This window comes from Lycorma delicatula, chromosome 6, assembly GCF_047948215.1.
Source record: "Lycorma delicatula isolate Av1 chromosome 6, ASM4794821v1, whole genome shotgun sequence".
Taxonomy (NCBI): Eukaryota; Metazoa; Arthropoda; class Insecta; order Hemiptera; family Fulgoridae; genus Lycorma; species Lycorma delicatula.
In genome coordinates, this window is record NC_134460.1 from 110,833,963 (window position 1) to 110,851,893 (window position 17,931).

The following is a 17,931-nucleotide window of genomic DNA, read 5'->3' on the forward strand; positions in this document are numbered from 1 at the left end:
ACGATCTAATATTCAAATCCATATAAAAATAACTGCCTTTACTAGGTCTTGAACGCTGGCACTTTCGACTTCCAAATCAGCTGATTTGGGAAGACGCGTTCACCGCTAGACCAACCCGGTGGTTTGGTCTAGATTATATATAATCCTTATATAACCCTAGATTACATGTCCCAAATATTGCAGTTTCCTGACTTTTATGTTACATAATTTCCTTTTTTTTCAAAAATTCTTCGCATTATTTTATTATAATTCGCTTTTTATTCAAAGTGTTTTCAAAATTCTTCTGTAAACCATCTTTAAAATATCTATGAAAACCTTTTCATATTAAATATTATTAAGAGTCCCAGGTATATAAACACCAAAAAGACGTAACATCTGATCAAGCGTACTTTTTGCAAACGTACTCCTTTCTCATTTTATTCTAGATCTGATTTCAACCTTATAATCATTCTTGACCACTGTATCAAGATAGGTATACTTTCTACTTTTTACTATAGTAATGAATAATTTCGTTCGTAATGAATAAAAATTTGATCTTGAATGCTACGTATTTTATAATAATCATAATTTTTTTTTGTATTATGAGTTACTTCAAATTTTTAACTAGCCTCAACTACTTTCTCGCGAATATGTGGTTGCATATCTTTCACAGTTTTTGCAAGAAGAATAGCATGATCTGCAATCCTCATATTATTTATTAGAGTTCCATTCACATTAATAACACAAGTTTCAATTTATAATACCTTGTTAGTCCTCAGAATGATAATAAAATAACAATGGAAACAGTATGCAGCTCTACCTCACTCCCACAATTTACCACTTCCTCTGTTCTATCCTCTATTCGTATTAAGGTAATTGAGTTACTGACATGATTATTAAAAATACTAAAAAAGTTCTTGTTTCCGATTACTTTTTAACCAAACTTGAATTTATTCTTAGCGAAATTCAAATTTATGTCTATTAAGCACGTAAAAACTAATATATTCTCATTTTCTTTTTCAGAATTTGGCTTTTTTGGTTTAACTTTATTACAAATACTGGTAACTTTTTGAATAGCTTAAAAAAAATAACACAAAGCAATATATTAATTTAGATCTCCCCCTTCTGAATTAATGCTTTACCAGCTATTCCTAGGAGGGGCGGGTCGCCAAGGGTGGAGGTTTAGTCGGTAGTGCGCAGGAATACATATGCTTTATACTTTCTTGCGGAACCTGTTAGCGAGTCCCACATTACTTGGCGCCCGAAAATGGGGTTCCTCCACCTCTTAAAAAAAAAAAATATATATATATATATATACAAATATTAATTTAGAGAAGCTAACGAAAAAAAGTATGTTGTAATTAAAAGTAATCAGAATTGCGACGGGGATGAACTATTATTAGAAACAAAAACTGCTGCGTTAAACTACTGTGGAGTAGCAAATATACTATAAATCATAAGTAAATGCATGCCGGCTAATTACGCTCCCAGAAAAATTTGCTATACTTTGTAGTAGCACATAATGTTTAATACAATTTTTGCTTAAAAATGTGATTTATCCCACCGGGTTGGTCTAGCAGTTAACTCGTTGCCGCAAATCAGATGTTTAACAGCTGATTTTCGAAGCCGAAGGGTCTTACGTTCGAATCCTAGTAAAAATTCGTTGCTTTTATACGGATTTGAATACTAAACAATGGTTACTTGTATACTTTTATGGTTGAGGTTCAATTAACCATACGTCTCAGGAATGGGCGGTCTGAGTTTGGACAAGACTAGACCTCATTTACATGTCATACATATAATTTTCATCTCATTGATCCGTGAGGGAGGGGTTGCTTATTGTTCACTAGTTGAACAGATTGCAACTTATACATTAGGAAAAAATGGTTTAATCTGATTTGCAATTTAACGGCTTTCTTAAGCAGTTAAAAGGGTATATTATTTTTGGCATTTCACATGCGCAATAAATCGTGAACAAAATATGTACTTCTCGATAGTTTTTATTTAGTTTTAGATGATCAACTTGAGTAATGAAATGAAATTACTTCACAGAAAACTAGGGAATAAAATAAGACCGTATGTGATATTTCAATGTAACTATGAAGCTAGTTATTAAGCTTCAAACTTATTGGCAATGATATAACGTGAAAAATGTAAGAAATCATGATTAGTTCCATAACGCAACGTATAAAAAATGTCCGTCGTGCTCTGTCGTGTTAGTTTCAACAGGATATGTCTGTCTGTCTGTCTGTATGCCAGTTCTTTTTCTCTCTATGTCCATCAGAATGTCAGTCCGTATTGCAACATCCGGCTAAATCATTTAATGATTATAATATAGCAATTAGTCACAAAAAAAAAAGAAAAAAGAAAGAATAATTCAAATAGAAAATTATATGTTATTATTAACATAAAATCAAGAAGTAAACTTTATAATAAAACAATACTCAAACAGTGATTGAGTATAAACAAAATAAATTTTTTGTTTAAAACAAAGTTACGAAAGCCGAAATCGTTAATAAAATTTCATAGATAAATTAGAGAAAGCAATTTCTATATATTAAACAGGAAGGTGTACATACCGATATAGCTGAGAAACTTTTTCCAAGAATAGAAGGCTATTTAAACACCTATTGAAAAAAAAAGCCGTTGGATACCAAATAATTTGAAAAGAGTACCGTATACCGAAATCATTGTTCGAGAAAAATAATCGGTATACTTTTAATTAACATATAAAAAGTCTATTATGTAATGGACACAAAATATATTTAAATCTGATTGGCCATGATTAGTGAAGTTGCTTTGGAACAGCACCAAGGATTTATGAAAAAGATATCGTGTACTGATTCACACTAGAACAAACGCCAGAGTTTAATCAATCAACATGTACTCTGAATACGCAGGAGAGACCCGAGGCAAATCTTAGAGAAATAATGATTTTCTTAATAACAAGAAAACCATTATATCTATCATAATTAATAATGACTGAAGGTTATTCAAATTGAAATAACGCTTAATTTTTCCATTTATACCAACACAGTTTCTAGGATTAATAAATCGTAGAGAAAGACAATAGTGTAGCATGTCATTTACTCGCAAACATTTTAATTTGTACACGAACGGTATAAACATGAGTCTAAGATAGTCAAACGCCGTAAAAGTGAGCATTATAATAATAAAAATCCCTTTCAGTTTAATAATTTGATATTTATATCATGATCACAATGTGCTTTTAATTTAGTACATTATGTCAAATCCACTTCCACAGACGCATGATTTTATTTTTAGAGTTTTGAACATTTTACTCTATTTCTTAGCGTTCTTTATGAACTTCAGATCAAATCCAGTCAAACAGTAACGAATCTGAACCAACAACTAGAACAAAATGTACGGCTGTAGTAAGAGTACAAAAATTCAGAATGTAAAAGCAGTGCCGTTTTCAATAATGTAACACCTTATATAAAGATGTATAATTTAATGTAGATAATAAGTATAATTTTGACCTGTGACAAAATTAATAAATATTAATAATTTCAAGGCATTATTACAGATAAAGTTACAGAACAGCCTTAGTCATTTTAAAGTAAAATTTCAGATCGATCAGAGTTATTTGCCACAACTATAAAGATATTTTGAGAGATATTAAGATATTATCCGGAAAAACAAAAGAGAACTTGGACGACTAAGAAAGAAATGACTGGAATACTCTTTTCTTCTTAATTGTCTTCGTATTATTAATTATTTTCTAAAAATACCGCGGTACACTGTTTTCAAAAAAATAACTGATCAATTCATCACATGTAAGATTGTACACTAGGATTTCAGCGAACTTTGGATAAAGATGTAAAAGGTTATATTAATTCGGCAATGAAACACTATTAAATCCTCACTTTTCCTAATATTTTTTTATCCATTATTAAAGTGAATTGTGCCTCATATCGATTCATCTTCAATCGGATATAAATGGACTTAATATACCGGTGTTATATACTTTATATATATGTACTTCATTCTTACAATGATTCATCAAGAATTAAGATTGATAAGGAAGAAAATATATATGTACTGGCTAAGTGCGGTAACCAAGAATAAATGTATATAAATGTAACCCGAAGGCTAGATTACCGCACACATATAAATCCTACACAAGTATTTAATAATACAAAATCTGCACCGAAGCAGAGAGGTGTGTAAAGTAAGAAATTATAGGGTAGGTAATATCCTTTTATTTATACTGACTCAGTACGATGTGTAATTTTAAATGTGAAGTTATATCACCAATCATACAGCAATTGATAGTCATTCATTTTATAACGTTTGATAAATTACGCATCTTAACCAAAACATTAGTACAAAGCAAATTATTTGAATGTTTCAAAACATAATAGATCTTTCCCATTTATTTGTTCAATATAAATTAAATTTTAGAGGTAATTTAATATTTACTAACTCTTTTAAACGTATAATAAAAAAATAAGAAAGAATTATATCTTTGGATTTATATCTCGTGAAAAATAATTTTGAAAAAAAGGGGCCTAACAGATTGTACAAACCGGCTTAAATTACATCTTTTGATGATTACAAATTCTAACGACCTGTAGAAACACATGTACAATACGTTTATCGTAAATTAAAGATATGAACGAGATAAGCTACGCAATTAAATTTTATTTTACTTTACAAGAACAATATACCATAGAACACGTACAAGCTTACATAATATTGTGATTTATCAGAGATGGTTTGGGAAAGGCTGCTATAAAAAAAATAAAAAAACAACTGGAAGAAAACTTGTAATTAATGTTGATACGCATATACATTATAATAATTCAACAAATCAACGTAATTAAAAAAAAAAACCTATGAAAAAGCGACTACAAGAAGGCAAATTGAGAAAATAACAGTCAATGAAATTATTTTTCCGACTACTTCCCTACAACCCAATGGTTAACCATGGCAACATTTCAACTGTACTAATCAAACACACCAGACAATCGCAATACCTTCCTAAAACTCGTATTTTAATCTCTCATAAATTCAGACACAAAAAAACAGTATTTTCAATAAAATAGCAATTAATCGGTGCCTAATTTAAAAAAAAAAAAAAGTTTAACAAGATGACTGGAACAAAGCATCATTTAAATTACTAACTAGCAGAAAATGATTACTACATCAATTTTATAGTAAACTGACAATGTATGTTAAATATGCTTATCGTAAATTAAAAATCTGATGTAGACACCTTGTACGCCTATTAAATTACATATACACATTTTGTTTTAAATGAAAAGTACGTAAAATTTTATTTCATTAATAACTTCTGATATTTTTTTTATTGTTATTATTGAATTATTATTTACCGTAAAACTTTTTTCAATCACAGATTAATAATTATTAATAAATTAATATATTTAAATTAAAAAAAAAAAGTTAAAAAAAAAAGGAGATGAAGTTGATTCGGAACCGATGTACCTCTTCTCCTGTAAGATCCAAACATTTCATTAATTAAAATTTTATTTGGCTATAACTCTGGAACCAATGAAAATAAGTACCACTTATGATGTGATATATCGATAAAAAGTTCACAAAGAGGGCTTATTAGTACAATTAAGAAAAAGCCAAATATCGATTTTCTTTTGGATTTTGAGGTTTTTTGGGCATTTTTGGTCAGGTCGATTGCAATCAAAAGGGGAGGTGTTCAATTACATGTTACAACAGTCCTGAATCCAAAATTTCAACATTCTATGGCTAATCGTTTTTGAGTTATGTAAGATGCGCACGAACATAGATACGTAGATACAGATGTCACGCCAAAACTAGTCAAAATGGAATCAGGGATAGTCAAAATGAATATTTTCGTTGAAATCTGAAAACCGAAATTTTTCGCGATCACAATATTTCCTTTACTTCGTACAAGGAAGTAAAAATATGAATGAAATATTTAAATTTCTAGTCAAAATGGAATCAGGGATAGTCAAAATGAATATTTTCGTTGAAATCTGAAAACCGAAATTTTTCGCGATCACAATATTTCCTTTACTTCGTACAAGGAAGTAAAAATATGAATGAAATATTTAAATGTGAGTAATTAAGGCGGTATAGGAGGTGAAAGATAGCGGTTAGTCACAGAATATACGCGAAAATTCCGCATATAACGTTCTTAATACGTACAATACACGTTAGAAACGTTTTTTAAAATATTTCACACCATAAAAACATGATTAAACCTTATATATATATATATATATACTGAAGATATAAAATACAAATATCGTTGGTTTTAACAATATTATTTGTATTTTAATCAAATAATAATAATAATAATAATAAAATGTGCCATGAAATAAAATACACACAATACTGTAAATATAGATGAATAGGAACTATTATTTTACGAATTGTTTGAACAGCGGGAACTTTAACTCAAAAGTAAAATAATACTAATTTTTCAGTCCTTTAAATTTTTAAAACTAGAAGAAATCGGCCCAAATTAGAACAACTTTTAATTTGGTACTAAAAAGAAAAGGACAAGTTTAAATATACGATAAAAGCATTACTATTTTTGTTTTTAATTTTTAGTACAATTTAAAAAAATGAATCATGGGCACAAATAAAAAATTTCTAAAAATAATTATTAATCTAGATAAATAATTTTTCTTTAAACGTAGAAAAAACTCCCACCTGTGTCACTAAAGAAACTTCCTTTACAAATTAAAAAAAAAAAATCCGCGAAATCTGTCTATTTGTGAAGAATACGGCTTGTACCAAATATTCGGAAACTTCAAGCAGTTTAAAAACAAAGTGAAACAATATTATATGAATTGAAAAAAAAATTGTGTTTATGAACTAAAAAAAAAATATAAATACCCGGCCAGGATGGGCCTATTCGAATATATTCTCTGAGAATTAACTTAAGTTGTATTTAACAAATCAATCCAGCAAATGCTACTCATGTTTAGAATTAAACTTGAAACGCTTTTTTATCAAAACATAACTGCTATAATATTAATGTAATATAAAGACAGAGTGAGTCAAAACTACCGCAAACTTTTACAAACTTTGTATCTGTTTCAAACAGACTTGAAACATTCAGGGGAATTCATGCGTAAATTACTCGTGAAGCATCTTTTGACGATAATAACGTAATATTGCTGCATTTGAGGCAATTTTCATTTTTATTAAAAACAAAAAATAACTTAAATTAAACCAACGATTAATATTTAATTTTATTGATAAACTCAAAATCAATCGAAAAAACAAAGTTTAGTTATAAAATTAAAAAAAAAATAAAAATAGTTTGTGGCTTATTTTTTCTTAAATTCAATTAAACTAACAAAGCATTCCACTCCATCACCTATCTAAATGAATGATATTTAACTAGACTCTATTCTTTTAAAATCGGGAAAGTCGAAAATTTGTCTCTCTGACATTCTAGTTTGGGAGAACGTAGAATTGTTATTTGTATCCTTGTTCTCGTAGTGATAAGAAATTTAAAATTATTTGTCATATAAATTAACATTTTTTGAGTTTTATCTCCATTCGTTGCTTCAATTGCGGTAAAATTTCATTATTATACCTAAAAAGTATTCTGAATGACCAACAAACTTTCCTGAATGTTTGGAGTCTCCATTTGAAACAGCTTCATAATTAGATCAGGGTTGCACTACGTTTTAGCCATTGATTGTAATCATTATAATAATAATTAAAAAGATAAAAATTTAATTAGAAAAAAATATAATTATTTTAAAGAAAATAAATAAAGAATACACTCGAATAAATAAATAATACGTCACATTAGAAAATTATATTACGAAAACGTTAGTAAATAGAAAAAAAAATAAATAGGCAACAATCTGTCTGTAATCTAACAATCTACTCAAACGATGTAAACAAATAAAAAAGGAGAAAGTATGGGATTATTTTTAGAAACATGGTCACACAATGCAGCTATAATAAAGACTTCTTTTTTTAACGTAAACTTTTCGTGAAATAATAGTTTTTATTCATCTATATTTACAGTATTGCTTATATATTTTATTTCATGACACATTCATGTGTACCATAGGATTTTTTAATACGTAAGTTGAGCATAGATATTTTTAAGCTTCAACATTTAACTCCCTCCTCCAATAGCACCAAAAATGTTTAAAACATCGATTTTATATCGTAATTCTTCTATTTTGTACAGCTTATTTTTTTGTAACAGGACATCTGAATTTCATTAAATTTACAAATTGGTTTTGGAAATATTGACTAAAATCGTTCCAATTAAAAATATATTTACAGAACCTAACAAAAAAAATTTATTACATAAAATTTTCTTTATTTGAATAGTAGTTGTTAAAATTAGCTTACGAAAGAAAGAATATATATAACCGGCATCAAAATTGACGGTTTAATAGCGGTATAAAAAAAACACACAAAGTGATCTGAAAATGTTTTGAAAAAATACAACTATTATCAGATTTGTATTTATTATATTCATAAGATAACTAAAACACGTTTAAAAATTTATTGAATTACAAATAAAGTTTTAATTTTATTTAGTTATTTATAGTTATTTTATTTTATTATATATATATTCTTTATTTCTTTTGAAGATCCTAAAACACTTTTTATTATCTGAATTATAGAAAATTATACACGCAACATCAATTCAAATGGATTTTTTATGGTCTTTGGAATTAAATTATCACACATTTAACAAAGAAACAAAAATCGTAGGAAAGAAAATTAATAAAAAAAGTTAATTTACATAATATTGTTAGTGTAATTAATTGAATCATTTATTAACAAAGAAACCAATGTTCTTCGTCGAATATTCTTAGGTCGATATTTAAAAAAAAAATCACCTTAAACAATACATTTGATTAAACACGATTGTAGTCTGCCGGCATCAACTTATGTATATAAAAACAATTATAAATTAACCTACATAAACTTGATGCGAGAAATAACTGCTCAAGCGTTTTCAAAAATAGGCTATCATCAGAAAAACCATATAATAATAATAAAAAATCTTTTTACATAATTTTTTATTAACTTTTTGAAGAAAAGTACGGTATAACTTTCGGTAATATGATATTAGTGGGGGGTGGTGAAAGTGAATCTTCATTACATTTTGAGATATGACAGATAAGAAAATACTATTCACTTAAATTGCAATTTTCTTATATATAAATATATGCAGGTCTATGTATAAAATCTTGTAGCTCGAAAATCTCCAAAACTACTGAATCAATTTTTTTGAAATTTATATATGCCATACTACTGTACTTGAAGTTTAGCCTGTGAAAATTTGATGAAGATTGGTTGAGTCGTTCTTGAGTTACGCTGAATGTAAGGTCGAAAATATTTCAGCGGGACAAGTTAGAAGTGTGGTTCATTATGATGCTGCAAGTTTTAACGTTGACGTTTCTTTTTATAAATGTTTTAAGTATTTACCAATAGATAGTAGCACAAGACTGTTAATTTACAAATACAAAATTGTTAAACATAGTTTTTTTTTTTTTATTTAATTACGGTTATAATAATTTAATTTTATTATAAACAGGAAATATATTTTAATATTAAAAAAATATACCTCTTACAGTTTTCTCATTTTATTTAAAATTTTAGATTAGAAAGATCTTTTCAAATAAAACAAAATAACGAAAAGCACATCTTGCACATTTTTGCAAAAGAATTTTTTTTGTTTCTTCTTTGAGATCAAGTTTAGTTATGAAATACAACAAAAATTTTATTCATCAAATATATATACATATATATATTTTAATTTTATCGCAGTTTTTTTCACCTAATAATGGATTTGGTCATTTTAAGGTAGCCGATTTAATATAAATGATAAAGAAAGTGGCTGAAAGCAAATTAATTCTTAAAACTCTTGGCTAAGTGTACAGAGTAGATAGCTGTGAAGATAAAACTTTTGAAAGGAAGTAAAGTTTGAGCTTTTACAAAACTAAGATGAGATAATCCTGCAATATGTTTAACAGTTAACGACTCTGATTCTCATTAATCTAGATTTGAAATCAATTTTCACAATTTTTTTTGATTTTATTAATTTCTTGTTAGGCTAAATATATCCGTATATTTATCTATACATCCTAATTAGTCTACATATTCTGATATTTAGTATATATATTTCAAAATTTTGTGTTTTCTCTAAATAAACGACAAATATTTGTATGTACAAATGTCTATTTTCCCTAATTTTTTTATACATAATTAGACAGATGGAGCAAAACGGGTTAAGCGATATGAAAAATTCAAAACTTTTTAATTTCAATTGATTTTATCAATTTTCTTTTCAGACCTTATATAGGAAATGTGGGAAATTAATGATGGAAAGATACAAAATTTACTCAGAGAAAGAAAATCATAGACTTTTTTTTTTAAATTTACCTTCAATAATTCAGATTCAACGAACTTATTACCGCCGTTACAACATAAGAAACCCACTTTCTGCTTAAATGATTAGGCATGTGGTGGAACGTTTTCGACAGCAGGGTTCAGTAAGGGATATGACGAAATCAGAAGATCACGTACAGCCTAAAGTGAAGAAAACACCCTTCTCAGGGTTGAGAAGAACCTAGATACATCAACTCTTAACTCTCTCATACATCACTCTCTCTGTAGGTACATCAACTCTCTGCGTAGAGAACTCTCAGTTCTCTACAGTTGAACACTGCTCAGAAATTATAGTAAAGAACTTACAATTGTTCCTATACGTAATTCAACTCGTGAAAAGTAAAGCTGAGAAAACTTGAACAACGCTTAAATAACGCCGTACATTTTCAAGAATTGGCACGAGAAAATAAAAACTTCATGTATAATTTTATAGTGAACAATGAACCCATCTTTAATCTGAATGGCTTTGTTAATAAACAAAACTGGTGAATAAGGAAACTGCAAATCCAAGGGTTATTTACCAGACAGAATTACGTACGTTTAAATGCAACTCTGATGCGGTATTACAGCTTTCTGTAATATTGAGCATTTCTTGAAGATGTTGACGGAAATGTAACTGTAACTGCTGAGCGATATCGGTGTATGACTCAAACTTTTGCTGCGACCTGCTGTTGCTGACAATCAAGGGATATGTTTTCAATAAGATGGAGCCACTGCACCCACGTGCAGTTTGCAACTCTTAAGAGAAATTTTTGGCGAACGGATGATTTCAAGAAATTCTGCAATCAATTGGCCTCCTCGTTCGCAGGATTTAACTGCCTCAAATTATTTTGTCGGGGAATCTAAAGGAGAAGGCTTACGTTAATAAGCGCCAAGAGCATCTAACAATTAAAAAAACAATATTCGAGCTGAAATTGAACACCTAGTGCCGAATATTTTAACTGACATCGTGGAGACTCTCTAGTAAGCGCACAAATTCTGATGCAGAAAATGGGGGTTATTTGCGCGACAGTGTTTTCCTCGAGTAGCTTTAACAAATGTCTATAAATTTTAGTTTATAATTTTTCATTGAAATAACAATTTAAAAATTTGCTTTGTGTAAATATTTAAAAACAGGTTGCTTTATTTTTAGATTTTTACAAATTTACGTTTAGAGGTTTTAATGAGCCGAGACCGGCATCCGAGTTTACATTAAGTGAAATAATTAAAATGTTATTATTAGAGACCGGATTACATGAAACATAAACCGCTTGAAATATGCATGAGAATGCTTAAAATATGCATGAAAAGTGTCAAAATATGCGACTTTAAATAATAATAAAAAAGTATAGTTTTTTATTTCAAAATCAGCATACAGTTAGTAAGTAGTTGAATAACATATCGATAAATTCTAAAATTAACTTTTATTTAACACTTGCTTCTGTAAATGAAAGCAATCAGGTACTATTCCAAAGTGTGGTAGTAAGATTGTATCTTCGATCGATCACTCAAAATATCTTTATAAGTGGAAAAGGATCATTCCACATCCACTGAGGTAACTGGGTAGTATTTGAATTTGGGTGCTAAGTTAGCACTTGTTTCTGGAAAAAGTTCACCGTCCCATTAATAACACTATCAATTTGACACAAAAGTTCAAAGCCTGGGTTATTGTTCAAAATCTTTCCAAATATTTCTTTAAGATTACACGGGATTACCTCTGGAATTCGGGGTTCATTTGGCGGATTTTATTCATTAACTGAATAGATTTAGTCAACGCCAAACTTTGAGTTTCAAGCTTTTTAATACTCGCAGTTATGAGGGAAATATGAGTGCTAATCACAGCTATGTTTTTTTTATACTAGGATAGTTAAATGCTTCCTTGGACTGACAAAATGCCATAGCCTCTGCACTATCAAAGTCGTTTACTACACCATTGATGGCCTCGAAATGATCATTGTAAAATAGTACAGCTTCAATCCACGTTCCCCATCGAGTTACCACTGGTTCGGAAAGTAAAGGGACATTCGGGAGTTTTTCATTATAGGCCTTATTGCGATCAGGTGCCTTAAGAAACATCTTCTTTGTTGATGAGATCAGTTTATTTACATTCCCAAACGTGGATCGTACTTCTTCAGTGAATCGATGTACTCTGGGAGCAAAGCAGATCACATTAATCAAATTGGGATAAAATACTTGCAGGGCTTTGACTTGACCATACAGCGAGCAGCATCTGAGAGAAATATAAACATCTTTCATCTGCAGAACATTCAGGAAATATTTGTTTAATACATTCATTCACAAATCTGGCGATTGTAGAATGATTGTCTTTTAAAGGTCTTTGTAGGCCACCAGATAGGAAAAAAGTTCTAGTTTTAATGCACCGACGATTAAATTCGCAATGTAACGGCCACAAATATCGGTAGTTTCGTCAGCTGAAATCCAAATGATGCTATCCTTGAGTTGATTGCGTATTTCTTTCAGAACATGTAGGTAAATTGTTGGTATGTAATCTTTTAGCAATGTTGATTCATCTGGTGTATTTTGATTAAAGCAATATTTTTGCAGAAAATCTTTGAAGGTAGGATTTCTAAGTTTGTGAAGAGGAATATTACTTGTAAGCAATCCTTCACATAAATCCATCTCTCAATTTTTTACAAAAAATATTAATGTACAAACTGCATACCAGAAAGAAAGAGTGGAAGGAGGGTAAAGAAAAAATAGGTTCAAAACTTCGTAAATTTAAGAAGCGAGGTATACTTAAGCTACAAAGACTCGAAGAATAAATATTAAAAGGTGAATCCCATTGCAAAAAAAATAATCCAATTTCTGTTAGTAAATGTTGGTTTTAAAACTACATCTAATATTCCCTTTTATGGCCTATTTAAGCAAAAATTTAAAAGTAAACTTAGGAAAAGCGATTTAAGCCAAAAGAATTATGCTAGAACAAAACGAAGGGCTGAAATTTATTATTATACTTACCTTCATTCGTAATTGTCAAATAGAATACATTAAATAAAAATAATAAGAAAATTAGGTCAAAAATAAAAAATACTTCAATTTCAATTCTGTTTTTATAAAAAAGAGAACAATTATTTCGCATCAATTATAGATTTTATGAATTTTACATAGGTTCATGATAAATATTAGTAATTCACGTAAATATGCATGTCTAGGCTATAATATTTATCAAGCCTTTTATCGATGATAATTTTGAGTCGATTAAAATATGTATAAACATAGATAAGTTCGTGAAAATGTAAATTAATTGGCTATTCCCAAGTCTTCAGATATCTTTTGTGGTTTAGCAATCAGAGCTCAGAGTTGGATTCCTTCTCCATATAATGCACGTACCTGTGTTGCTTGTTAAATTCCTGAATCGTCAGGCCAAGTCGAGTGATATTTAAAACCCAACAACACCATTATGGCCTACAGGCAGTATCAATGAGTCCCCAGCGTTTATTTGGGTGATCCTGAGGTGCACCGTAAGGCAAGGCAAAATCTTCCACGCCACTCCGATACATAGAATTAAAAAAAAATAAAGTCGCTTAAACTTACATGTTTCCATGGGCGGCGCATGAGGCGACATGAGCCCCGGAGAGGGTCCAGTTCGCTGCTTATCCAACTGGTCCTCGTCGTCGGCAGCAGTAGTGTTCCCCTGGTCAAGAAGCGTGGCTTGCCTCCTCGAGCGAGGGGTCTGGGGATGGGGGACTGCCCTCAACGCCAACACTACACACAAGCAGCACCAGGAGGTGACGACCAGGAGCCGCGGAGGGCCGGTGAACGCCGTTGTACTATGACTGGAGACGCCGGCGCACGCCAAGTGTAGCAAAGCAATAACCATGGCCGGTCATCTTGATAACAAACGGTTCTACAATTTAAAAGCTACACTCCGACACCTGTAAAATAAAAATAAAATATAAACAAACAAAAAATTCTAATAAAATGAACAAAATATTTTCATCAAAATTAAAGATTTAACCGGGTCAAAAAATTATAATTAAAAAAAGATTTAATCTTCACCGATGTCAAAATAACGTACGAAACTCACAATTCTTATTATTTCGTCACGAATTACACGAGTCACTAATGTAGAGTAGATTTTATTAATGGTATCCTTCAGGCGCTAAAAATAATTTTTCTGAGCACAAATTCTCCCGCGCTTATTATATCTTCTACAGCGGGAACCACTTGATTTATTATTTAAGCCGAAGAATAACAGTAAGATTCCTTTAAGCAGTTTCATAAATTAACTTTTTATTTTTTTATTTTTTAACACATACAGTCTGCTTATTCTACTTTTGCTTTAGACGTGAATAGAATAATCTATACTGATAATTCAGTACGAATTCTAACCATAGCAGAAATAAAGTATAAAAAAATAAAATAAAAATAGTTAAATTATAAAATAAAAAAGGAAATTTTATTTATAATTTTTAATTTTATTTCTGTACTTACCAGATGATTAGAAACCATAAGACGAGACTCATCGAGTAACGCTTTATTAGGCCAATCCTCCAGTCACTACAATAAGATAAATATTTCCAAAATAAAAACCGAAAAGGTAAGATACAGATTATGTTAAAAAGAAAATAATACAAGAGGGAAATAAAAATATTGCAGAAGCATAGAATAAGAAAAGAAAAATCACCGGAAGAAGAAAAATGTTTCCAATCTATCAAAAGATCCTCGATCACAATAAAAATAATACAATTTGCAAAATATAAAAATCCTATAATAAAAGAAACTTATAATGGTTAAACCTAATTATATCGAAATCCATTTACGCAATACACTTTTACGCGATGAAAAAATAAATAATTGTTTTATACACAAAAATAACTTCGTTCCTTTAAAAAAGGAGATAAATTATTTGCCTAACTAATTGTCACTATACAAGTCTGCTAAATATAAATTAAAGATTTATTATTTTAAAAAACAGATAAATTAAATTCACCAGATACAGTCCCAATAAAAAGGTAAGAACACTCATCTAACTGTAGCGCTTTCGGAGTATTACTCCATCATCAGGAGTCAAATTTACAAATTTTACCCATCAAACTGAATTAAAATATAGTTCAAAATTTTAAAATGAATTTCATCTGTATGTATATGTTTGTGTCACTTTTAAAACGACTTATATCTACCATGATAGGATGAGAAAAAATTAAAAATTTACACAAGAATCCTAAATAAAAGTTTGAATGTTTTAACACCTACTTTATTTTTAAAAGAACAGAAGTGTTTAGGAAAGGTAAACCATACACCGATGCTATCTATATTCATAAGATAAAATATTTTACAAAACTATTTCGAACGCATCTTGCTTTCATTAACATAAAAAAACTTCCTACAGTGTGGATCGTCATTTGTTTTGAGATAATTGTAGAATATACAGATTATTAAAACAAAGGTTGTTATATTTCTCTCACAATTTTTAATTTACAATATATATAAAATCTGATTTATTAATGAACAGAATAATATAGTTTCATTTGGCGTGTATTTCTGTAAGAATAACATAAATACGGTAAGAAAAGAGGATATAAAAAAGAGTGGAGACAATTAAAATGTGAAATGAAAGGGATCCAAAAAGGTTAAATGGACAGACAACATGAAAAATTAAATAATGAGAAGAATGAATTAGAACAAAACAGAAAACATAATCGGCTGGGATATATGATAGGAAAAGGATTTTTCATTAAAACAATGCTAGAAAGATCAATAGGTGGCCAGAAAATAAATAAAGCTACCCTGAGGCAGATTGATGTCTGCCTCAGGGTAGATAAGAAATAATGTAAGAACATCTTAACAACACCAAAGATTGTGTTTAAAAATAAAACCACGATCAACTCAAAACAAGATCATATTAGAATACAGACTAATGAAATGATGTTTCTAAGCGGTTTCCTGAGATCTTCATTAATCGACAAACACAGAAATATATAGTATAATAGCAGAAATAAGGGATTTATCAATAAACGAAAATATGTGGTACCAATATCTTAAGATAAATAAACCAGTATCTTTTATGGTACCTAGATATTAATAAGGAATAGTCGTTCCGTGAGTTGACTAAGTGGGCTCTGAAATCTAACCAATAAAATTATATAAATATATTCCAAAAAATGGCGTTAGAAGGAATTTGAAAGGAGAGATACCAGAAGGTATTTTGGCAGAAAAAATAATAATGTAGCAGAAAGAGAAATAATTCTTTATGATTTAAACAGAAAGAGAGTAAACAAAAACAAATATTGTTCATAAAATAAACGTGTGTCTAATCTTTGTCGAGCAATTATCTCTCTTTCGCGAAGGATTTAGTAATCTTTGCAAACAACTCAGAAGAAGGAAAAACTAACTTAGTAGAATTTAAAAAATGTGTAAGTGAAATAGGGTTACTAATAACACACGAAAAAACGGAATTGATTTCCAACACAAAAAGCTCAATCAATATAATTAAAATATCTCGTAATAAAAAGATTAAAAGAACAACTAAATTTAAATACCTTGGAGAATTATCACTCTTAATGTTCTAGAAGTAAAAAGCATGAAAGTAAGAGAACAAAAAATATAAAAAGCCTATCATATAACAGTACAGATTTATAATTAAAAACTCAATATCGAGAATTTCTAAAGTTAGGCACCATAAGACAGAAATTTCACCTGCAGCTTTATATGGATCTGAAAGCTTGAATTTCTTTATAAAGAAAAAAAATTGAAAAAGTGGAAAGAAAAAAGTAAGAAAAATTCATTGTCCGAGTCTAGAGGAAGGATTCTGCAAACTTAGAGAAGTGGAAGATCTTTAAAAAAACTGGAAGAAAACTGATCATCGTTTGAGGAAAGTAGATTAAAATTTTACCGACATCTGTATAGAATGGAAAAACAATAAGATTAACCAAACAAATATTTAACTTTTTTAAAACAGGAAAACTAAAACCAAATGGTTTCAAGAAGTTGAGAAGAATCTTCAACTGTTTCAGGTTCAAAAGAAAATATACTGGACAGATCTCTTTTCAGAAGTTAAATTTTCAAAAGAAAAAAAATCTTAAAAAGCCTAGCTTGGACAGTAAAAAGAAGAAAAAATCGCCGAGAAAAAATGATTAAATAGTGGGAGAGCAGGAAATTGAGTGGTATTCATCGTAATCCTTAGGTGGCCCACACGAAAAAAAATGGTTGTCAGAATGCGAACTGGAAAGCCAAATACTGAGTGGAACAATAACGTAGAAAAATTTTTGTCTCTGAAATATAGTTTTACAAAAAAAATCTGATGTGGACACCACATTACTTCCTTTTACGCCTATTAAATTATATATACACATTTTTTTAAAATGAAAAGTAAAATTTTATTTCATTAATAACTTCTGCTTTTTTCCACATTTTTGTTGTTGTTATTATTGAATATTATTATTATTATTCATAAACATTTTTGTATAATCGGAAGTTAATAATTATCAATAAGTCAATATATTTAAATTAAAAAAAGAAAGAGGAGATGAAGTCTGATTCGAATCTTCCTTTCTAAAATCAAAATATTTCATTAATTAACATTTTATTTGGCTATAACTCTGGAAC

The 17,931-nt window shown here is 29.3% G+C and overlaps 1 protein-coding gene across 2 annotated transcripts in view; it reads right to left on the bottom strand.

Moving 5' to 3' along the window:
• LOC142326787 (uncharacterized) overlaps positions 1 to 17,931 on the bottom strand; it is a 355,257-nt gene that overhangs the window by 317,573 nt on the left and 19,753 nt on the right. For both annotated transcript variants that reach the window (XM_075369494.1, XM_075369497.1), the window contains exon 2: positions 13,918 to 14,258. In XM_075369494.1, coding sequence (XP_075225609.1) covers positions 13,918 to 14,203 — 286 coding nt within the window. In that variant the 5' untranslated portion in view covers positions 14,204 to 14,258. The remainder of the gene's footprint in view (positions 1 to 13,917; positions 14,259 to 17,931) is intronic.